The 25,286-nt window shown below is 37.8% G+C and overlaps 1 protein-coding gene and 1 long non-coding RNA gene across 2 annotated transcripts in view; one reads left to right on the plus strand and one right to left on the minus strand.

Moving 5' to 3' along the window:
• Positions 1-7,342: 7,342 nt before the first annotated feature.
• Positions 7,343-24,787, minus strand: LOC104866421 (zinc finger protein 85). The gene is given in 5 exon segments (XM_010630326.3): positions 7,343-7,482; positions 7,485-9,203; positions 12,509-12,604; positions 13,469-13,595; positions 24,715-24,787. Coding segments are annotated over 5 exon segments (2,004 nt in total). The 5' UTR covers positions 24,718-24,787; the 3' UTR covers positions 7,343-7,423.
• A 76-nt stretch (positions 24,788-24,863) lies between these two features.
• LOC104866420 overlaps positions 24,864-25,286 on the plus strand; it is a 1,978-nt gene continuing 1,555 nt past the window's right edge. Inside the window, exon 1 of the long non-coding RNA XR_781452.3 lies at positions 24,864-25,247. This is a non-coding gene — a long non-coding RNA (uncharacterized LOC104866420). The remainder of the gene's footprint in view (positions 25,248-25,286) is intronic.

Genomic DNA, 25,286 nt, shown 5'->3' on the forward strand with positions numbered 1-25,286 from the left:
ATGTGGAGTGCTTTGGTCTGCAGACACTGCAGGCTGCCAAGTCATCGTGAGGAATTTCAGTCTCCTGTTTGCTGAGCTGTGTTGGGATTGTGGCTTATTTGCAGAAGTTCTTTGTTTAAGTCATCCTTGATCAAGATGTTTGTTCTGGGATGGCGACATTGCTTTTATGGTTGCTCCCTGCCTGAAGTTTGTTCCCCTGATAGTGATCGGAATGTGCTATAGTCGTGATCTTGTAACTTCTTGTTTCTGTCGAGTTAATATAGTTAGCAGGATATATAAAGGAAGGTTTTTTGTAAAAGCTTTAGACCTTCTCCCAAGATAATAAAGAAGCTTCAGAAGGATCCTGAGTGTTGCGTGCTTTCTTGCTGGCAAGCGGCTCGTGACATATAGAGGTCATCTGTAATGTGACATAAAACAAAAACCTACAGGACTGAGACCTATTTTATAAATTCCATTTGCAAAAGCGAATATGCACTAAGCAAATGTCTGCTTTCCAAAGCAATCTACAAGCAAAAGGAAACTAAGGGAATATTCTATATTGAATGGATAAGCATATGCATTTATCAGCAAATAATGCCAAGATACTTAATAAAGCATAAACAAAAACATTTATTTTTACAAAGGAGGAGTCTGGCACAGAACAACTAAATCAATGAATTAAAAATCAGCTGCAATAGAATATTGTTATGTGGTACTGATATATACAAAGGGAACATAATCACTCTGGTGATATAGCTGCAAAAAAGTAATTAGCACAGCTTCACCTGATCTTTATCATTAAGCCAAATCATTATGTAAAGTTCAAGACATTATGTCTCTCATCTTCTATAAATCACAATACTTTTTTTCCCCCAGTACCAGGGATCAAACTCATGATCTTGAGCTTGCAAGGCAGGCGCAGCACCATGGAGCAAAATGCCTGGCCCTCAATACTCTATAGCATAGTATTTGCTTAGCTTTTTAGGAAGTATTTTATAGTTCAGATTTCTTTCAGCACTTTCTGGTGCATTCAATACAATGAACTTCATGCTTTCAAGTCCACATTATCGGAAGACTTGTCTACATAGAACTGATGGAACATCCAGATGGAATCTAAACATTGTGTGTTCCTCTTCTGCACCGGTGCCACAGGACTTATTTCATTAAGAACAGCCATAGCATATCTACACATTCCATGGTTAACTATCCAAAATTGTAGCTCATAAATCCATGGAGAAAACTTCTCATGGCAATAAGATGCTGTGGTGAACAGCATGGACAGAATGCTCCAGCATATCAATGAAAAGTATTCTAAAAAAACCTTGACTATCATAACAAAAAAAACCAAAAATGGGGAACAAACTCAAATAGGCAGAACAGCAGAAACAAAGCAATAATGGTTAGAATAGTCTACATACCTAATGCTTCAGGACAGAGACTGGCCAACCACCTGAGCCAGGACACATTTACCTGATAACAAGCATTTCACTCTTCTTTTCCTTGTTTCTTCCTCAGGCAAGCAAGGCTATCTCAACCAATCACTCATCCTGAGAATTTACTTGAAAGTGATTATCAGCATAACCCCTTTACACACAGCCAGAGAAATGACCTTGTAACAGTAGACAGCCCTCCCTGGCTTTCATTATAGTTGAGCTCCGAGCTGGGTATTTAGCTCAGTGGCACCGTGTCTGCCTTGCAAGTGCAAGGTCCCGAGTTTGAACCCAGACACACACACACACACACACACACAGACACGGACACACACACAAGCTCCTATACGAGACCAAAATGTCAGTTTCTCCTTTCAGGCCTGCAGGTCCTCTTTCCTGCCAAACCAATTTCTGCTGCAGAAGTAGCTATATGGGTGACAGTTACCTGTCCCTTTCAAATCATGCATACCAAGCCCTGCTTGTCACCGGCCATTGGCAAGGACTAAACTCAAGTGTCCTAAATGTATATGGAAGATCTTGTGCTTAGCTCTAAACAATTATGTGCTTTTCACTAAACAATTAAGAGGAGCAGTAAGTAAAACATTCATGCTTCCACTCAGACCAACAAAATCTGTGGGGATTACACAGGTGATAGAATTTCTTACAACTGGTAATGTGACATAAATTGGAAATGGGCTGACAGCAGCGCTATCTCTCAACTTCATTGCACATATAAACCACTTGGTATTCCAGGATCAGTCTAAGGAATCATGGTTTTCTAGTTTTGAGAAATGCTCATAAACTGGCATTTTTAACGAGGTCCCTGTGAAGTCCCAAACCCATTATCAATACTAAGCTGGAGAAAGTGGCCAATTTACAACCAAATACCCTATGTCAAAAAGTATCAATCACTATTCTGAAATATGACACTTGCTGGCCTTTAGTATATAGATGGCTAGATATGGCAGTTTATGTCTAATTCTACATATGTGAAACATGTATTCATATGCAATATTTACTGAGCATGCATGTCTGATGAGAAAGCTGAATCTATAATACACAAGCTGTGTACAAGTAATCTCATAATTCATATTAGTACTTAGATTGTAACGTTCATCTTTCGAATTTTTCCCCTAGCATTGATTTTGAAGCCTACCTAGAGTGAGAACTAACAATGAATTGGACAAAGAGAGGGCCTTTAAGTAGTTCAGAGGGATTTCATATTATTGAGGTTATATTTACATTTCTGAAACAACAATTACTGAATCTGAAGAAATGGTGGGAAAACTGTATAAACCTAGCATGTAACAAGACAGAAATTAAGGTACCAGCACATTCAGAATGTTGGTCCTATTTGCCTGCTTTTTGATTTGTAAGAATTATGAATACTAACAAGATGGGAGAAGCACTGACAAGTCTCAGTTGCTGTTTTATGGGGGGTATTAAAGGGTGGGAGGAGACCTGCATAAGGCCTCAGTTTGAGCAGTGAGCTCTAGACTTGTTACACTGGAGTATTAGGTCCTCCCTAAGTATGCACAAAAGAAAACTCCCCAACAATCTATGTAACTTTCTTTTTGCCTATTTGATATTAAAACACATCACAATACAACTATAATTTTACATATACACCACCCATTCTTCCTACTGACCACATGATGCTGAATTCAAGTAACCCACTTGCTGTTATTATGAAATACCTTACGTGGAAGGAACCACAGCTCTTTTGTTTTTTGGAATAAGAAATGAAGCAACTGTTATCTATTAGTTTGACAAGAAACAGTAAACCACATGAATGCACTTATGGGCACTAACCAGGGGGATTCCTTGTGAGGACACACTCTAGATGGCTCACCCTCTACGTACTGGCTCAAGGAAGATTATAAGAGGTTGCCAGCCAGCATAATAGCCCAAGGCTTCCAGGCGCTCACAAGAGTACCTCTAGTAACCCTGGTCTGATGCCCAAGTAGCTCACCATGAAGCAGATTCCAGTTTTTGCTGTCAGAATTGGGAAGAAACCTGTTGCTTGCAGGACCACTTCTACATCCAGGTTTGACAGTCCTCACCCCAATCAACTAACTCTGGGGTAAAATGTGTGCAAAGATTACATGAGTACCTGGCTCATGGGCAATATATTTGTGGTTAATTACGGGGCATTTGTGGATTCCAAAAAACTGGTATGGTTCACGAATCACTTCCATTTGATGGTGGGTGAAGACATAGTACGGTGACACTGTAAGCACTGGTTTGATACTGGTTCTTTTGTTTTTAATTAGATGCTGCATTACTAGGAACCATACATGTTGCAGCAGGTCAGGAGACAAAACAGAGACAATCAATCCCAACCCAAAGACTGCTTTTGCCTTTAGAAAGAAAATGCTGATCTCTTTTCATTTAGCAAATGATTTCCCTGGGTTTTTTCCTTCTTTCTGGTATTGTTATAAACCCTTAGCACAAAAATCTTGTCATGGCTTTGGATCCTAGGCAGAGGCCAAGCATTATATTCACTCTGTATATAAATAGTATTCTTTCTTTTCATTGCTAAAACAAGAGGAAACAGAGACTTGCTCCCATGTACACTATTTTACTATAAACTCCTAGGCCCTAAAATGAGAATGTGAAACTACAAGTTTAGGGCACTTAAGAGATGTTAAATCAATGGGTGCTTGCTGCACATTTTTTTTTGTTGTTGTTCTGCTTTGTTTTTGGGTACGGGGGCTCAAACTTGCGTCTGTGGGCTTGCGAGGCAGGTGGTGGTGCCACTGAGCTAAATTCCAGGCCCACATTTATCTTTTTAGAAAGAGGATGCTGAAGTCAACCATCTCAAGCCAAATAAATTGATTTGACAGTGTTTTGTCGGGTTTCTGGGTTATAGAGTATCTAAGTCAGTTTTAAATTGGAAGACATTAGGTCCCTTAAAAAGAGCTTGAACAGATGATTGCGATCCTTTTAGATTATTTCAGTGCCCACAGTGCAACTCGTGACCCAGAACAAAAAGCAAATGTGCTACAGGTTGATTTGGGAGAAAGGAAATTCTGGACCCCAAAAATTGTGGAAGGCAAGTTGGAAGCCCAGGAAGAAATTAGACACCTGTCAGAGGCTTCCCTAGTTTAAAGGCTAGTTGCCAATTTTTATGTTCATAGTGGTTTGGTAATGATGGGAACTTGCACTTTAAAATATATTTCCTTTCTTCTTCTTTTTTTTTAAACCAGGCAAGATCACCTCAACAAATCACATATGTATATTAAGAATTTACTTCAATGTTATTCATACAAACCCTTCATCCAATACCTCCACACTAACAGCAAGAATAACTTCATGATACAATAAAGATCACCCTCCCCTGGCTTTTATCACAGTTGAGGTATAAGAACAATGAATTTCCTTAGTGGAAACCAAAGTATGATTTCCCCTCTCATGCTTTCTGGTGCTTGCCCTTGCCAAGAACATAAATTTCTGCCACAAAATGGAAATAGGAGCTGCATTTATGTGCCCCTTTCCAACCATGCACATTGCTGTTCGCTACCAGCTTTTGGTCAATGAAGGCTGAACTCAACCCTTATAATGTAACAATATGATGAGGACTGCGATTAAGAACTGAAATTTTAGACTATTCCAGAAAGGCCTGACTAATAATTACAAGCTCTAAAATAAAAACCTGATGGAAAGCAACAAAAGTTATGAAAGAGTAAATATGAAGACAAAGTATAAGCTGAGGAAACATAACATAGTGAGCTTTACTCTAAATACATTATTCATTCATCCTAAAATTAACACGTTATTAGCAATGTCAGAGTATCAAAAAGTTAATGACAAAAATAAAAACCAAATAATGCAATTTAAAAATTGTCAAAATATACAGACAGGCATTTCTCAAAAGACAGAAATGTTCAAAATACACAAGAAAAAATGCTTAACACTACCGATTAGATATAGCAAGTGTAGGTAGAACGGCTACTATGAAAAATGCAAAAGATGAAAACTGTTGATGATGAGGGAGGAGACCTGTTACATGCTAGTTGTGGGTATGGAAATCAGTGGAGCCACTATGTACAACAGTATGGAGTTTTCTCACACATTCTTGCTTCATGGGGGGGGGCACCAAGGCTGAAGAAATAAAAGTTATGCATGTGGAAGTGAGGATAACTGTTCCAAGGCTACACAAATGAATCCAGAACTGATAACATTCTAAATATTAGGAAATGAAAAAAAAATTCCTCTTCTTAAATTCAGAAAGTTTGTGTATCCTTGGAATAGGTGTCATCTTTCCACATGTAAGTACCATTTATTCACATTGGATATTTCCTTTTTTACAATACATCAATAAATTCATAACAGTCAGTAATCGTTTTCTAATTATGGAGACTCTTTATAAATAAGTGACATCCAGCTCTGTTGTTTTTTTTCATACAAATGTTAAAGCAACTCCATGAGTTATGAAGCCTCCCCAGTTTTCACCGGAACAAATTATCTCAGTAAATTCATTAACTTGTATGATGTCACTTATCAAATTAAAAAAATACATTACAAATGGCTTAAAAGTATTCTGAGACAGAATAAGTGGAGTTAAACTAATTAAATAAAAATTAACAACATGTTCACTGAGAAATTAGATTTTCAAATTAACTTCTCAATACCATTAGATATTATAAAAATTATTCTTAAAATTCCTAAACAGGACATATAAACAAAATTTCATCAAGTAAGCCATACTAGGTCTTTCACAAGTGACAGGCAAATAAAACAGCATTCTGAGTAAATGAGTTCAGTGTAAACAGGTCTTTCATTATATGTGAGTTTTCTGGTTTTGTAGTAAAATTACCAACTGTTTGAATAATCTTGTATCAATATGTCCTTTTTCAACAGACAAACATACAAATTCATACCAACAAGGAGTATTTCTATAGTTCTCTTATGTGTAGGGTTTATCATTAGATTGTAATGTTTGTACATTTTAGTTAATGTAAATGAATACTAAAGTTTCTCTATACTTTGTAGGCTTCAGAAAACAATCAGAAGGCAAAATTTTATAAATTGTACTTTAAAAATCTAGGGCTTACCATTATACTCCTTTAAGCATTACAGTTTCCCAGTAATTACAAAAGTATGAGAAATAAAAATGTAATTTACAAGAATAAGCCCAGCTTGGTGACACACACCTATTATCCCAATCAATACATTGGGAGGTTGAGGTAGGAAGATCAAAATTCCAGCCTCAGTAACTTAGGAATTTAGTGAAATCCTGTCTCAAAATAAAAAAGGTTATACATATAGCTCATTGCAAAAGCACTGAGTTCAATTCCCAGTACCACAAATAAATAAATAAATAAATAAATGCAAGAAAGTATTTAAAAAACTTCCTGTATATTCTCTGAAAAAAAAGTTTAAAACTCATCAGGAAGCAATCTTACTCCACTGATACAATGATTTATTTGAGTTGTTCATTTAGTTTTCAAAAGTGAAGCTATTTAAAAAACATGGATTGGACTGAGGATTTAGCTTAATGGTTCCACCACTTGCCTCCCCAAGTGCAAGGTCCCGAGTTTGATCTCTGGTACCAAACCAAACCAAACCAAACATGAATTCATTTTAATTTATATCCCTTCAAGGAGGCATTACCTGCATTATTTTCTGACAGTGATGAGAATTTCCTTCTCCCACATCAACTAATGATGTCTAGCACATTTTGAGCAAGTTAGGTCATGCCACATTTCCTATAAGAGTTCTCTCTAGTTATTTTACACATATTATAATCATACATACGTTAAAAAGTTTTGATTTCTATACATTTGTAAAAGTTTTATCCAATTAAAATATTTTTAGGTTCTGAGTTGAATAGTTTCTACAATTTAAATAGTATCATTTTGCATAAGGACTGAACTTCCACTAAAGGCTTTACCACATTCTTTAAATTTCTAGGGTTTTCAGTTTCTCTGATGTTGAATAAGGTTTGTACAATTACTGAAGTCTTTCCTAAAATTTTTACATTTGTAAGAATTCTATACAGCATGTATTATCTAGTGTTGAGTAAAATTTGAGCAACAGGAAAAAAGTTTGCCACATTCTTTCATCAGCAAGGCTTCTCCCTTTCATGAATTTTCTGATGTCGAGTAAGGTGGGAACAACTGTTAAAGGCTTTGTCACATTCTTTACATTTGTAGGGTTTCTCTCCAGTATGAATTCGCTGATGTTGAGTAAGGCTTGAACAGTTATTAAAGCCTTTGCCACAATGTATACATTTGTAAGGGTTCTCTCCTGTGTGAATTCTCTGGTGTTGAAAAAGTTTTGACTTTTCATTAAAGGCTTTGCCACATTCTTTACATTTGTAGGGTTTCTCCCCACTATGAACTCTCTGGTGCCGCGTAAGGTGTGAAAAATATTTAAAAACTTTGCCACATTCTTTACATTTGTAGGGCTTCTCACCCATTTGCATTCTCTGATGTTGTGTAAGATTAGGACAGTTATTAAAAACTTTGCCATATTCTTTACATTTGTATACCTTCTCTCGATTATGATTTCTCCTATGTCTATTAAGGTCAGAACGAAAGTTAAAGGCTTTGCCACAGTCCTGGCACTTGTAAGGTTTTTCTCCAGTATGTATTCGATGATGTATAGAAAGGCTTGAGAATGTATTAAAGGCCCTGCCACATTCTTTGCATATGTAAGTGTTCTCTCTACTATGAATTCTCTGGTGTTGATTGAGGGTTGAGCAATGAGTAAAGGTTCTTCCACATTCTTTACATTTGTAAGGCTTCTCACCGGTATGGATTCTCTGATGTTGAGTGAGATTTGAACCATGTCTAAAGGTTTTACCACATTCTTCACAACTGTAGGGCTTCTCACCAGTATGAATTCTCAGGTGTCGAGTAAGGTGTGAACAGCAATTAAAGGCTTTGCCACATTCTTCACATTTGTATGGCTTCTCTCCGGTATGAATTTTCTGATGTCGAGTAAGGTGTGAACAACACTTGAAGGCTTTGCCACATTCTTCACATTTGTATGGCTTCTCTCCATTATGACTTGTTCGATGTTGAGTAAGGTCTGAGCGATTATTAAAGGCATTGCCACATTCTCTGCATTTGTAAGGGTTCTCTCCACTGTGAATTCTCTTATGTAGAGTAAGGTTTGAAGAACATTTGAAAGCTTTGCCACATTCCATACATTTATAGATATCTATATCTGGATTTTGAGTGTGCAATAACTGATGGGTAAATAATTTTCCATACTTATGAAAATTGTACAACTTGGTATAGGGAAGACCTTTTTGTTGATTGCAGAATAACAAACCTTTCATAAATGAACTAAATTGATTAAATTTAGGATTTTGTTCATCACTTTTAAATCTATTGTCTACTAAAACAAATGCCTGAAAATTTAATCCAATCCTACATTTAAAATTTTTCAAGTGATCAACTGAAGCATGGACTGGTCTCATCTTTAGATTTCCCAAATTTCCTTTGAGAGAAAAGGCATGTTTCAAAATCTGGTGTGAATGTTGACTTACAAAAACACATGGGTCTTTTAAAGCAGCAGGCATAAATTCAGGTTTTTTTGGAGATACTATGTATTCCTGATCTCTGCTGGCAGTAAAGTTTTTGCTTTCTTTAGTTGTCATAAATTTATTATATCCATTATAACATGCATTCTGACCATCACACTTGCCCACACTTTCCCATTCTTTTTTTAAGTGTAAGTTGTCATGACCACAAATTCTGTATCTTCCATCTGTCACATTTTGGAATGAGTGTTCTTTATGCTGTTCTGATGAAATGTCTTGGGTAAAATAAGAAGACACAGCTGAAAGAAATCAGAATAACAAATTATGCCACAAATGAGACTCAGGTGCATACAGTTTACAATTCTAATATATATGAAAAGCATACCAATGTTGGGCTTGGTGGTGCATTCGTGTAATCCCACCACCTGGGGACATTGAGCCAGAAGGACTGCACATTTAAGCCCAACCCATGAATTAGTGGGAAAGAGTCTTTAAAGGCGGGAGGGGGATAAAAGGGGAAGAGGGCTGGAAAGCTGGAATATAGCTCAGTATAGGTCAGTATAGGGACTGAGGGTCCATGCTTTGTTTTTTTTTGGTACTAGGGATTGAACTCAGGACCTTGCACTTGAAAGGCAGGCTTGGTGCCACTGAGCTAAATCCTTGGCCTGAGAGTTCATTCTCAGTACTATTATATACATATATTAAGCTGAAGGTATTAGTAGGACAGCAGAATACTAAACGTAAGGCCCTGTCTTCTTCTTCCACAGATATATGAACCTAACAATAATATACTGACCAGATTACCTCAGTGAAAATTCCAAATAGTTAACTGTACACAGCACACTAGGTGACCACAACACAAAGGAGTCATACAATAGAGGGAAAGAAGGTTGCTGGGAAAGTTTGCTTTTGTCTAGCACAGCTCTTCTCCTGATACAACGCTGTGTAATTATTATTATTTTTTTTTCAGCTTTAATTGAGTTTATTGGTACATTTTAGGGATACAATACAGTTACATTCATTGTTGGGATCTTGTACCTCTACATGACAAGTCTTGATTCTCATTTTTTCCCCTTACCCCTGCCAGCACTGTGTAATTATGAAAAACCACTTTCTTCTTGCTCAAGAATGAAAGAAGCTAGTGTAACATACGGACATATTTCTGGTTTTTCTGGAGGCTGTTTGAAAATAGATTTCTGTATAGCCAGTTGAGGAAGTTACAGTGATGAATTCATTAAAAATTCAGGCCAGGGCTGGGGATTTAGCTCAGTGGTTCCACTGCCTGTCTCCCAAGTGCAAGGTCCCGAGTTTGATCCCCAGTACCAAAAACAAACAAACAAACAAAAAGTTCAGGCCAGCTGAAATAAGAGGCATTTATTACATTAGCAAAAGGTAGTAGTAACACAGTCAAAAGCAGTAGGAGAGAATAAGTTTCAAGATCTTTTTTAACTAGAAACACATATACAAGTCTAAAGGACACACAGGTGAAGAAAACAAGTTTCAAAAGTTCCAATAATCTCAAGAAGAGCTGATTGGTGTCAGTATTTCCTGAATCATACCACCACAGAGACTGAAAAATGATTTTTGCACCCATTCTTTCTTTTTTTTCTTCTGGTACCAGGGATCAAACTCAGGACCTTGTGCTTGTCATGCAGGGGTAGTGCAACTAAGCTAAATCCGTGGCCCTGAAAAATGATTTTTGCATTTAAAAAAATGTAATTGCCATTTAATTATTGAAAGCATATGTATTTGTCATGTTCATCATGAGATTTTGAAGTATACAGGTGATAGAATTACTAAATCTAACTAATTAACACAAGCATTATTAGAGGTCAACCCTCACCAAAATGATCCATTAAACTGGGCCTCTAAACATAAGCTAAACACTAACTTATTAACATGTTCCAACAACCTCACAGTTATTATCAAACTCTAATTATAATCTTTTTTGTCTGCAACCCTTCTGCTCCCATGTTCTCTCAACTGCTCTCAAAACTAGTCCTTACTACAGCTTTAAAACAATTCCAACAGACTCTGATTTCCTGTGTGCTTTATACTGACTGATATTTTTCCTCTTTCAGTTCTTACTGACTTAACCCCTGATCTTTTCCTTTTTTTTCTCTCTTTGTCTCCACATCCCAATCTCTTAGAAGAAGGACTGAAGACTGCAAGTGGTACTGATACTATAAAGGGTGAAATTGCTAAAACAAATTTTAATATAGTACATAACTGATGTATGGTAAAATCTGATTTTTACATAATCAGTAAGGATTCTTTCCATTAAAAACAGTAATGAGATCTGATCTTATTCAACTGAGTATGATGAAGAGGTTGAGATAATACCAAAAGGCAAACAAAGCCAAGATCACATTACTGGAAAGTATACACCCAACTAAAGAAGTCTTTAGTAACAAACTTTCCACTGTAATTGATTCTCAACTCTCACGGGGGAAAAAAAAAATACAAACATGAGAAAACATGGCAACAAAATGCCTCCCCCAAATCCTGACACCCTAAAAGCAAAGCCAAGGAGGGAGAGGAAAAAAAAATTTATATAGCTTAATTATACGAAGTAATCAAATGAACAAATAGATCATTAAAGGTGCTTAGCAAGCTCAGGGCTGATATAAACAAACAGATGATAGATTTAAAATCAAAATTGTCAGCAAGCTTAAAGATAAAATAAAAACTGGGAGCTAACTGAACTAATTAAAAATATGAATGCACAGTTTATGAAAGCCTATGAAAAGGTACCTTACAGAAAACTGCAGAAAGCCGTAATGTTGATTATGCCCAAAGCATGCTATATGCAGTGCAGGCTGTAAAGTTAAATCTCTCAACTGGCTTACTTTAACAAGAGAGTCTTACTGACGCTACGTGACTCACAGAAGCATCTTATGAGCTCCGTGGTAGTGCCCAGGTCAATGTGACCTCTCCAATGACAGCCACAGTCGAGTCTAGAGCAATGGCCTATGAAGTTGTAGGGCTAATATGAGGTAACATGCATAGCCAAGGTTGGAGTAATTCGCACCCAAATTCCACTGTCACAATTAGTGCCTTCATAACCAGAAGAGCAATATTCTAATTACAACCGTATCTTGCTTCTAATTTGAGAATGCTTTATTTCTTCTCTTTAAAGCCTTGCCCGCATTAGTTTCCATAGTAACTGCACTAACTGCACATCTGTACACGTAAAGCACCTTTATCCCAACTGATGAACAACAAAAATCAGTGGCTGTGACTGACAGAGGTCTTTGGCCATCCCAGTCCCTGCTTTCTTTCTTAGTTCTGTCTTTAGTGTATTTTTTTCTTCAGCCTCGCATCGCATACTGAGCAAGAGACTAGAATCTAACTGCAGGGGTCTCTTAGCAGGAAATAAGAAGATAATTGGAAGAGAAGGATACTTCTCTTTAGATTTAACAGCATTAGGAACACAGGGCCAGGCACATACTCCTGTGACAGCAAGAGGAATACATTTTCACTTCTGAGAATCACTTCTAATGGAACAGAGCTTCTGAATCCACATTTTAAAGCCTAACTTCCTTTTTAGACTTTGGATCTCTCACCTGTGTCTTCTGCTTCATCCATTCCCACTCCCACCTACCTGGGTGTATCACTACTGTCTCTTGTCTCTTCACATTCCAGGGCTCTCTGCTTTGCTCCAGGCAAGTGATCATGTATGGCTTAGAGCCAGCAAGACCTGTTCATTGGAAAATAGTAAATGACACTCGCTTTAATATTTCCCAGCAACTACTGACATTTATCTCCCAGTATGTACTCAATATAAAAAAAATAATACAACATTCAAGAAAATTATCTCTCCAGATGCCATTTCCATTTTGATCCACTAGAATACGTAGAAAGCAGTTTCAATTCGCGGATCCTGAGTTCTACTTTTTTTTGGGGGGTACCGGGGATTGAATTCGGGTCCTTGCGCTTGCAAGGCAGGCCACCGAACCGCTGAGCTAAATCCCCGGCCCCTTTTTTTTTCTTTTGTTATCAGTGAACAAACTCAGGATCTTGCACTTGCGAAGCAGGTGTGGGGCCACTGAGCTAAATCCCTGGCCCCAAGTTCTACTTTTAACTATTACTAGCTCAAAGTTAAAACTGGGCAAAATTGGGCTTTGAGATTATAGGCAGTAATATTTTATGCCACTGAATTTCTAGTATTATCACTAATCTAGAGTAAAGGATATATGATACTTCAATTAAAAAGAAAGCAGCTAGGCTTGGCAGTGCACACCAGTAATCCCTGAGGTAAGAGGATCTGTGTGCATCTGAGCCAATCTGGGGCTACATCATGAATTCAAGGCTAGCCTGAGCTACAACTTATCTCAAAAACAAACAAACAAATAAACAACAACAAAAAACTGAAACAAAAAAAGGAACCAAAGGACAATAACATGAAATTTTTCTTTTTTCTAACAAGAAACCTCTATTTTTATTTTGAAAGCAGGAATCTGAAACTTATTCTTGCAAAGCAGAAAATTCTAAGAAGTATTCTAAAAAGGGAAGAAAATTAATTGTTAACAGTGAAGAAATTCTGTAGGGAAGTTATCCTCACCCAGCGAGACCAGGTTTCCATAAGTCTCCAACATCACATCCCTATACAAATTCTGCTGAGCAGAGTCCAGGTCTTCCCACTCCTCCAGAGAGAAATCAATGGCCACGTCCCTGAATGTTAACAGCTCCTAAAAGATAAGGAAATAAATAAATACCACATTAACTGTGTGAGCATGACTATGTTTTTAATTTGAACCAACACAAAATGAGAGAGGAAAACTGGTCCTGACACAGGTGAAACATAAAGACCAAAATAAAGTGCCATTTTATTTAAAGTGTTAAAGAATGTTGGGAGGACTTTTTGTAACTGAGAAGAGCAGTGAAACCATGTTAAGAAAACAGCAAAACAAAATTGATCATATGCTATTTATATTTTATGCACACACAAAAACAGCCACACAATTAAAAAGTGAACAAATCTGTCAGTGAGATGTTATTCATATTTGTAATTATAAGGCAGTTGAAGTGTCTAGATAGAAAGTAAACGTTGAAAATTTCTATTCTTCAGATGTACAATTAACCAAGCATATTTTCAATAAAAATCTAAGGTCCTAACATATTCTGGTGTCTGTCAAAAAGAAAATGTTTTCAATACTGCATGTGACTTGGTCATGGCAAGAACTGTTCAAAGTATGGAATAAGACTGAAGAAAGAATGGAGGGAAGGCTCTGAATATAGTGGAGATATATTTAAAGGAGCTAACCTTGAATATCATAATAAGAAATGGAAATAAAAGTATATCTATTATGGTTTATACAGGGAATGTCAGCCAAACTCTTAAGTATTTAGAGGCTTTTGGAAGGGGACTCGATGACAGTGGTGCTATACAATGAATTAATACAATAAAGAGTTCAGAGATGAATGTTCAGAGCCATTTTCAGATGCTGCTGCAGCTATGATTAAAGAGTGCCTGGCTACTCCTCAAGCTGGGGGCAAATCTTGGCACCATCAATGTGGTGGTTTTACTGACTGATAGAATACAGAGTGGTAGGATTAGGGAGGTTTCCACCCAGATTTCAGAAGAAAGCCTTGGAGACCAGGCAGTGTGCCCATGAGGACAGTACATGAAGCTGAAAGAGTGAAAACAAAAGTAGAGTGTAGATTCCCGAAAACTGGAAATACCATAAATTGTGGAAGGTATGCTGAGGAAAGCACAAGCACTCCTGCACAAGAGAGGGCACAAGGGCAGTGAACAGCAGTGCCACTGGGTTGGAGTCATTCAAGCCCTTTGGAATGACATCTTGCCACAGTGTACCCTGGATTCTAGACAGAAAGCTACCAGATTTAATGCCTGTTCTGTTGGATTTCAGTCTTGCTTTGGTTCAATTTCTTTCTGTCTCCCTATTTCGCCTTTTTCAAATGGGGGTGCTTACCTTGTACCATTTTATATTGGAAAAGTTTACCATTCTTTTTCATTTTTACAGGGAGGGTCTCGTAGCTAACTGCCTTGAGGCTCAGAGGTGACTTTGCATATATACTGCTGAAGCAAGTACTCAAGAGACTTTGGACTTGGACTTTTCAGCAATGCTGGAACTCTTAAAACTTTGGTGACTCCTAGAGATGGACTACATGTATGTTTGCATAATGAGATGTAAATGAATCTTTTGGGGGCTGGGGGTGAAATACTAATGGTTTCAATACAGAATGTCCACAAAACTTAAGCACTAGGGTTGGGATTTTGGGAAGGTAACTGGATCATGAGGGAGCTATATCATCAATGTAGAAGAAGAGTTCTGAACTGAATGTATTGTTAGGAGGCAGAACCAGATTAGGAGAGGCAGGTCACTGTGGGCATGACTCGGAAGAGTGTATCTCTCTCCCTGACTCCTCCCTTCTCTGGCTCCATGATGTGATAAGCAGCGTTTCTCCTCTGAAGAAACAGTTCAACTACTCCACAGAACAAGTCATACAGTCTATTTGATTATTAAAGACCTCTTCTGTTGAGGTCACCTGTTAGTGAACACTTACATGGGACATGAATATCTTTTATGTTCTTTGCCTATTCAGAGAAATCTATTCACATATTTCCTACCCCTCTTATATCTATATGTCTTTGTCATCAGTTTTCCAATCATGTTCCAAGTCCTTGACTGTCCTGCCCTGAGCCCATGAACTGGTGGTATATAGCTGCACATTCTGCCATTTTTTCCTTCCAAGCAAATTGCATAAAATTCTGCCCATTATGGTCCATTTCTTTCATCATCATTGTCCTTCAGACATGAAACAGAAAGGGACAGTACTGCTATAGCAGGCCACTTTTAGGTATACACCCATCTGTAAACCAGGCATGCTGCCATAAGTGGATACAACATTCACCTACAGAATACTGAAAAGATGCAGGAAACACATTTTTCTAAATAACACATAGGACATTCTCCAAGATAGATAGAGCACCTAAAAGGTCACAAAATAAGTCTAAAAAAAACTTTATAATTCAAATCACACCAAGTATCTTTCCTGACCATGATACAAACTACAAATCAATTAAAAAAGCTTAGCTCATTAATCAAATACAGGAGAATTAAATGAAACTTGCATTTGAAGAACCAGTGGGTTAAAAAGAAATCAAGAAAGATATTTAAAAAATTTTTTTTGAAACAAATAGAAATGAAAACACAAAGTAACAAAACCTACAGAATACAGCAAAAGCAGTACCAAAAGGGAAGTTCACTGCATTCAAAGCCCACATCAAAAAAGTAGAAAGATCTCTTCATTTCAGAAGCCCATTTTTGAATGGGTCTTTAAATTTTGGGAGGGTTTCATTTTTAAAACAATCTTTATAAATTCTAGATAGTAGTCCTTTATCTGAGGAAGAGCTGGTAAAAAATTTTCCCCACATTGTAGGTTGTCTCTTCATTTTGTTTGTGCTTTTTCTTTCTGTGCAGAAGCTTGAGAAGATGAGATCCCAGTTGTTCTTTGTGCTAGTTGTTGTGCAACTGAAGTTTTCTTCTTAAAGTCTTTTCTTGCGCCAATGCCTTCAAGAGTTCTACCTAACCTATCTTCCAGCAGGTTTAGTGTGCAATACTTAGATGGTTGATCCATTTCTGAAATGAATAGACATTTCTCAGACAAAGAAGTAGAATCAGCAAATAAACCAACATCACTGGTCCAATCAAGAGTTGCAGATAAAATTAACACAGATTCCATCTCACTCCAGAAAGAATGGCTGTTATCAAGAACTAAGCCATCAACAACTGCTGGAGGGGCTGAGGGGGAAAGAAACCCTTCTCCACTGCTGGTGGGAGTGTACATTGGTACAATCATTGTGGAAATGAGTGTAGAGATTCTTCAAAGAACTAGGATTAGAGATCCCATTTGACCCAGCTATTCTCCTGATGACTATCTTCCCAAAAGAATTCAAAGCATCAAACCACAGTAATATATGAGCATGCATGTTTATAGCAGCACAGTTGGTAATAGCTAAATTTTGGAAACAGTTCAAATGCCCATGAAATGGTGACTGGATAAAGGTGTGCGTGCGTGCATGTGTGTGTGTGCGCGCGCGTGTGTGTCCGCGTGTGTGTAATAAAATGGAGTACCACTCAGCTATAAAGAATGAAAACTAGAGATATTTATAGCTAAATGGATGCAGAGTGAGGCCAGACTCTTAAGAGAAATAAATAGGACACATGTGTAAATGCCAAATAGTTTTTCTGGTGTGAGAAACTTCAAGAATAAATGAGGACCAAAATGTATAATAGATAATAAAAACTAGGAAGAAAAGTTTCCAAAAAGGAAGGAAAAGTAGGGAGGGGGTGGGAGAAAGGAAAGAAGGGAAGTAAAAAATGTGAAAAGAAGAAAAAAATAGAAATAAAATTTTTTAAATAGGGAGAGTTGAAGGGGTGGAAGGGAAGGAAGGGGAATGGGGTAAAAACAAGAACCAAGATATAACCTGCATAGGTACAAATTCCCAAGATAAATACAATCATAATGTATGCACCAATAAACTTAATGTTAAAAAAAAACAACAGCAAGAGGAACGAATGGTTTTAAAACAACCACCACCACCAAAAAAGTACAAAGATCAGAAAGAAACAACTTATTGCAAAACTCAAGGAAGCAGAAAACCCAAATTATCAGAAGAAAAGAAATGGTAAAAATAAGAACAGAATTAAGTGAGATGGAAAAAAATGGAAGAAATTGAGGGGAAACTACATTGAAAAAAAATCAAGGAAACACAGCTGGTTCTTTGAAAAGATAAGCAAAATAGACTAACCCTCTGATTAGCAAAGAGAATACTCACATAACTAAACTCAGAGATGAAAAAGGAAATACTATGATTGACAATAAAGAAATATAAACATCTGTAAATTATATGAGGAAACAAGTCAGTGGGGAAGAGATATGGGGCTGAAGCATCACCATTTTATCTCTTTCCTAGTCCCCTGTCCCTGGGGCCACTTGCTACTTATTAAAAAGGAATAATATAATAACTTTAAAAATAAAAAAAATGTAAAGTATCATCACAGAGTACTGTGCATGAACAAATGTCAACAAATTTAATAATATAGAAAACATAGACAAATTCTTAGATATATACATATTACCAAGACTGAAACATAGAACAGAAAACTTGTACAGACCAGTAACAAGACCATTGAATTTAAAAATCTATCACTGGGCAGGGATTTAGCTCAGTGGTGCTGCTGCCTGTCTCACAAGTGCAAGGTCCTGAGTTTGATAAAACAAACAAACCAACAAACAAATCCCCAAACAAACAAAAAATTGATCACAGAAAAGCCCAGGATCAAATGCCTTCCTTGATGAATTCTACAAAAAATTTAAAGAACTAATTAACAATTCTTCAGTTAACAGAAGAGGAATGAATTCTAAATACAATCTACAAACAATATTCCTCTGACACTGAAGCTACAGAAAGTCAACAACAACAACAAAAACTTTAGGCCAATAACCTTGATGAACATAGATGCAAAAATCCTCAACAAATACTAGCAAACAGAATTCAATAGGGTATTAAAAAATTATTTACCACTATCAAGTTAAATGCACCTCAGGAATGCAAGGATAGTCCAACTTAAACATATCAGTAAACATGATTCATGACATATACAGAATGAAGGACAGAAAGACACAAGTCAGAGGATGCAGAAAGGATCTGAGGAAATTCAATACCACTTCAATATTGAGCAAATAGGCACAGAAGAAAGGTACCTCAACATAATAAAGGACATTATAAGCCAACAGTAAACATTAATTACTGAATGTGGAAAAATCTAAGCTTTCTCTTTTGGGATGTTGGAATATGCTAAGATTTTTTTGGATAAGACCACAAAAACCCATAAAACACCAGCAAAAACACACAAAATGTTCACAACAAAGGAACAATCAAAAGTACAGACAACATACAAAAATGGAAGAAAGTATTTATAAACAATACAGTTGACAAAGGGTTGATATCCAAAACACAGGAACTCTTAATATCTCAAAAGCAAAAACAAAAAACAACCAAATTTACCCCCATTAAAAGTACACAACAGATCTAAATAAAAATTCCCCAAAAGAAAGTACACAAGTGGTCAAAAGGTATATGAAAAGAATGCTTAACAGCACTAATAATGGGGGAAATGCAAATAAAAAATCAGTGATATCACTTCACCCAAGCAAAAATGTCTAATGTCAAACAGGCTAAATGTAAGTGCTACCAAGAATGATTATGTAAAGGTACAAATTTCCAACAATGAATGCTGCTATACTGTATACCTTAAATGTGCCAATAAAATTAATTAAAAAATAAAGATAAAAAATAAAGATAAGTGCTAACAAGGATGTGAAGAAAAGAGAACCCCTGCACACGGTTGATGGGAATATACATTAGTAAAGACACTGTGGTAAAAAGTATGGACATACCTCAAAAGGTTAAAAATGGAAACATCATACAACCTAGTAATCCCTCTACTATTGGGTATATATCCAAAGAAAATGAAATCAGTACATCAAAGAGACACACTCACATATTCACTGTAGCACTATACAAAGCAGCCAAAAATAGATAACTAAAACCAAACTGAGTATTATCAATGTACGAGTAGATAAATCAAGTACAGAAAATAGGCCCAATGGAACACTATTCAATCATAGAAAAGAATGAAATCCTATAATTTATGTCAATGGGGAAATAACCGGAGAAAATATATTAAGTAAAATAAGACAAGCAGAAAGAAAAGAACTGTATGGTTTTGCTTATATGGGAATACAAGAAAGCTGACCTCATCAAACTTGAGAGCACAATTGTGATGAGAGACTCAGGAGCACAGGGTAGGGGCATGGAAGGGTAAAAGTTATCAGTAAGTGTTACATTAAAATTAGATAGGGACAGGGGCAGGGGATTTAGCTCAGTGGTTTCGCTGTCTGCCTTGAAAGTGCAAGGTCCTGACTGAGTTCAATCCCTGGTACCAGAAAAAACAAACAAAAACACACAAAATTAGATAGGCACAAAAATTTGATATGGTATTGCACAGCAGGTTAACTATAGATAATAATGTACTGCTGTACATTTAAAAAACTACAAGATAGGAATTTGAAAGTTTTTACTATAAAGATACATGTTTGAAGAGATAAATATTTCTAAACTACTGTAATTAAACACTATCAAACACATATGTATCAGTCAGCTTTTAGCTGCTGTTCCAAATACCTGAGAAAAATCCTTAAAGATGAAAACCATTGTAAGTCACGGTTTCAATGGGTCCTGTTGCTTGGGTGGTTCCATGCAGAAACATGACGCACAATGGTATGGTGCATGAAAGCTATAAATCTCATGGCAGCCAGGAAGCAGACAGCAAAAGGAAAAGGCCAGAGAAATGATACCCTTCAAAGCATGCCGCCAGGGACCTACTTCATTCCATCAGTCTCCACCTTTGACTATCCTATTCAGCCAGGAATTCACGAGCGGGTTATTCTGCTGATAAAGATAGAACCCCCATGATTCAACCACCTAAGAATCTTACAACCCCATCAGATTAATAATCAGGATCGATCACTGAATCACATCGCCCTGGAAGACAACTATTTACCAAATAAACACAACAGGAGGGTCATCATTCTGCCCAACTGACGATAATATTGTCTGTACAATGAAAAATGCATAGAATCTCATCAGTTCCAGCCTGCTAAAAAAGTCCAAATGCGGTCTCTGAGACTGAAGACAACTCTCAGGTGTAAGCCCTTCTTAAACTGCACACTCCCGAGACATGATGGCACAGAGCAGATGTCACCATTCCAAAAGAGAGGAATAGATTAAATAGAAAACTATCTGACCGAAACAAGACCAAACCCATCAGGGCAAACATTAACTCCTGTAGACTCACATCAGCATCTCATCCGAGGCACATGGTGGCAAGATGCAAGCTCCAAGGGTTTGGTGAGCCCAGCTTCTACGGCCTTCCAGCTGCACTGCACCCGCCCTATCTAAGGCTGGCACGGCTCGCGGCCTACGACTTTCCTCAGCACATATTCCCAGCTCCGGGCTTCTCTAACTTCCCCGAGCCTCCACGGCAGCTCCAGCTTCACTCACACGCTGCCATTCGCCACTTTCAAGGTTAACTGAAGCCATTTAAAAAAAATAGCTCTTTGTGTTAGGGCATCGGCAAGGTCAGAGACAAATGTGCAATAAACCAAGATAACTCTAAGGGGCTATGGCGTGTTCTTATCCACATGCCAAGTTTACCTTTTTTGCATATATTTCTCTGAGGTTCAATTTCTTTGTCCTTTCCCAGTTTAATTAATGAACTCTAACAAAGCTCTTTAAATACAATGTAAGCGAGCCGAGTAAAAAATGAACAACGTATCACAGATAGATGTTCTCGGAATCCTACAGAGGACTCTGGAATTAATACACCTGGAAGAGAAGGGCACTAGCAAACACAAAAACACACTGGTCAATTATGTTAACTGTGGTACTGGCTTCATGGATGCTTGTATATATTAAAGATAAAATATATCTCGAATATATGCAGATTATGTCAGTCATACTTCAACAAATCTGTCAGTTATACTTATGTCAATATTTCAATAAATGTGTAAAAAGTAGGATGCACGTAAACCCGAGGTTATAAAGGAAAGATACCAACTTAAGTAAATAAAAGAAATTAAGAATCCATTAGCTAATGAACTCTCAGTAGCTCAGAAAAAGTTAAATTTTATAAAAGAAGAGCGAAGACAGTCCTTAGCAAAAGAACAAATTTTAACTATACTGAAAATGAACATAACACAGAGAGAGCAGCAATGCCAAGCGCTGGTTCTTTTAAATGATGAATGAAACCGACAAGAGTTGCAATTAATCTGATAATGAAGAATTACATATTAATTATGTATTATATAATTGTAACACACACACCTCCATTTACAGAAGGTACATTCTGGGAAACTCACTGTTAGATGATTCATTGTGCAAATATCACAGAATGTACTTACACAAACCAGATGGCAGCCTACCATACACTTATGTTATTTCTTATAGCCACTGTCTTAAAAGCAATCCATTATTAAAAAACCATGCGTGGTGGTACATGCCTGTAATCCCAGTACGTGGGAGGCTGAGGCAGAAGAATGCCAGCAAGTTCAAGGCCAGTCTAAATTAAACAGTTGAGACCCTGCCTCAAAGAACAAACAAAACAAATGAAAGAAATCCATCCCTAACCAAAACATCACTTTGCAGCACATAATTGTATGATATAAACCAGCATACATCTGGCAAAGAGATTAATAAACAGACCAGCTGAATTAAAAATACAACACTTAAAAAGACCCTTGCCGGGCTGGGGATGTAGCTCAGTGGTTCCGCCACCTACCTTGCGAGCACAAGGACGAGTTCAATCCCCCCCCTCCCCGCCCCCGACAAAAACAAACAAACAAAAAAACGATCCTTGCCTTTCAGACATTTAACTGACAGAGACTGCACTGCAGAGGAATAGGAAAAAGATTCCCTTCTATGGGCTGGGGATTTAGCTCAGTGGTACTCCTGCCTGGAAAGCGCAAGGTTGAGTTCAATCCCCAGTACCCCAAAAAAGATTCCCTTCTGAATGAAAGCTGCTGGGAAAATATGATATCTATATGTCAAAAAAATACTACTGTATCACTTCTCAATATCATACAATCATTTTCAGAGTTAAAAAAAAAAAACCTAAATATAAATGCAAACTATAAGGCATTCAAAAGTTTCAGGAATTTATTTTTAAATACATAACAGTATTAAATGAGAAAATATGCATAAATTTGGACCACATTAAAATATGAATTCTATTTAAACAAAATCATTATAGGGTGCAAAAAGAAGTAGCAGACTGGGAGAAACTTACTGTCTCACATGACCAAACACTTTAAAAATAATAAAGGAGAGGTCAGAGACTCCAGAAGAAAGGCAGGCAAAAGGCACTTTATGTAAGTTATTTATGTTCAACATCTTTAGAAATCAGAAAAACATAAAATAAAATCGTATCAGATAGCCAAACAAACACTACCGATGAAGACATAGAACTGAAATCTCATGAACTGAAGATGAATGGAGAGTTGCTATTATCCATTTGGGCAAACAGCGTGGCTGATATTCCCCACCATATGTACAGATGTACAGAAATTATGTGTGCCATAATTACATATGAGGATGTAGCAGTATTGATACAAAGAGACAAAATCCAGCGGGTGGGCACGGGAGAAACTACAGTCAAGAAAAAGATATAATGAAGTGGAAGGGGACTTTCCGTGACCAGGCCACATTCTAGGTATTAAACATCCAATTCATAACTAGTATAACACTCCACATCAATTTTATATAGCTGTCACTTGCATGAGATAGTTCACATATATCATGTTATTAAAAGGAAATAGGCAGGGCCGGAAATTTAGCTCAGTGGCACCATGCCTGCCTCCCAAGAACAAGGTCCTGAGTCCAATCCCTGGTACCAAAAAAAAAAAAAAAAAACAAAACAAAGGAAATAACGCAGAATCTATAAAAAATAAAATTTGCAGGGCCGGGGATTTAGCTCAGTGGTTCCACCACTTGCCTCGCAAGCACAAGGGTCCTGAGTTCTGAGTTCCATCCCCAGTACCAACAACAACAAACAAGAAAACAAAAAATAAAAATTTGCAAAGGCACATAGAAAAACAATTACATGCACCATGTGCAGATGAATAAAATCCATTACAAGTGACCATTTCCCTCTCATCTATATTATCAAAATTTTAATATGCATAATTTGTAATAGAAGAGACCAAAACCTAAAAATGCTCAAATTCTTTCAAAAGATGAAAATATGCATATATGAAATAGTCAAGAAACTTCTGAATTATAAGAGTAACGCATAGCTATCATCACCTGATACTAACACATATTATGAAACAATATTAATGGAATAACAAATACCAAGGAATAAAAATACAAACGAAATCCAGAGATAAATCCATATGGATGTAAGAATTGTTTGTATAGTTCAGAGCAACAGAGACGCCAATATAAGCCGAACCACATTAAGAATAGCATTAAATGGATGGATTAAACAACACAATCAAAATTGCAGAGTTTGGGATTAGGGACACAGCTCAGTGTTAGTGTGTGACCAGAAGGTCTAAGGCCCTGGGTTTAATCCTCAGGACAGAAAAAAAAAAAAAAAAAGAAAGGTAAATATGTGCAGAGAATAGAATTTAAGGAGGATGCTGCTAGATCTGGGGAAGCTTGGTTAGTGGTGTTGGTGGTGGCGCGGCAAGGCTCTGGGTTCCTACTTCCTACACACGTAGAAAGCTCAGGAGAAAATGAGTGACCCCTCAGGGGGAAGGAGGGCTTTGGGGACCCTGCGAACGACAGCTCCTCTAACACAGTAACCCCACAAGGAAGTAGGGATCCGAGGATCCGCTAGGTCCTCACTACACGACCTGGGGAGATGTAGGGCTGCTAGGGAGGGGTCAGGTGGCGAATGAAGTCGCTCCGCGGGGACAGACAGTACTACCGGGTCGCGCAGGGGGCCCAACCCCACCCAGAAGCCAGAGGGGCCCTAAAGCTCAGCCGCTCCCTCTCGCGCAGGGCGGAGTCACCCCTTAGGGACAGGACAGGACGCCCGGGGCGCAGGTGCAGCCCATCCTCCATGCTAGAGTAGAGCAGAGAAAACCTGGCAACCGGGGGGATTGGGGCCTGCAGACTACGGGGACGACTGCAGAGATCCGGCCCAGCCATGGCCGGTCCCGAGGGTTCCACACGGCCTCTTCCCGTCTCTGGACGTCGGAGCACACACTCACCATTTTCGGCTTCCGGGGTTCCAGCGATCTCCCGGTGGATCTGCCACCGATGCAGATCAAAGGGCGACGGGGAAGGAAGTAGTCACGTGAGCCAACAAAGCGGAAGAGAAGGACCCTAGGAATCGACCCTAAGATGGCGCGGTCCGGTCCGTCTACAAAGGCCACGGAGCAGGTGAAAGCCCGCCCCTTCCGCTCTGGTTGTGAGTCTGATTGGGCCGTTCTCACCGGCCCTCAGTGTCTGAAGGACAGTAAATGACACCAACCCATGGTTGAGAATGGGCAAGAGCGCACTTTCTTGGAGGCAGCTACTTTTTTTCCCTTGTTGTATTGAACCCAGAGACTGTGGCGGGACTTCCTTCACGTAAGGGATCATAGGCTGTCACCGAGATATTTGCTTTTAACCCGTATATAAGCTCGTATCAATTTACTAATCATAAATATGTGTTATCCACAACTGAAGAGAAGATAATGATAATTTTAAAATTTCACTTATCTGGCTTCTTAGTCTTGTGAAGAGTTAGCTTAACATTTTGGTGAGTACTTTTTTTTTTTTTTTTTTTTTTTTTTTTTTT

The sequence above is a fragment of the Fukomys damarensis genome, unplaced genomic scaffold, assembly GCF_012274545.1.
Source record: "Fukomys damarensis isolate Sample0158 unplaced genomic scaffold, DMR_v1.0_HiC HiC_scaffold_5, whole genome shotgun sequence".
Classification (NCBI taxonomy): domain Eukaryota; kingdom Metazoa; phylum Chordata; class Mammalia; order Rodentia; family Bathyergidae; genus Fukomys; species Fukomys damarensis.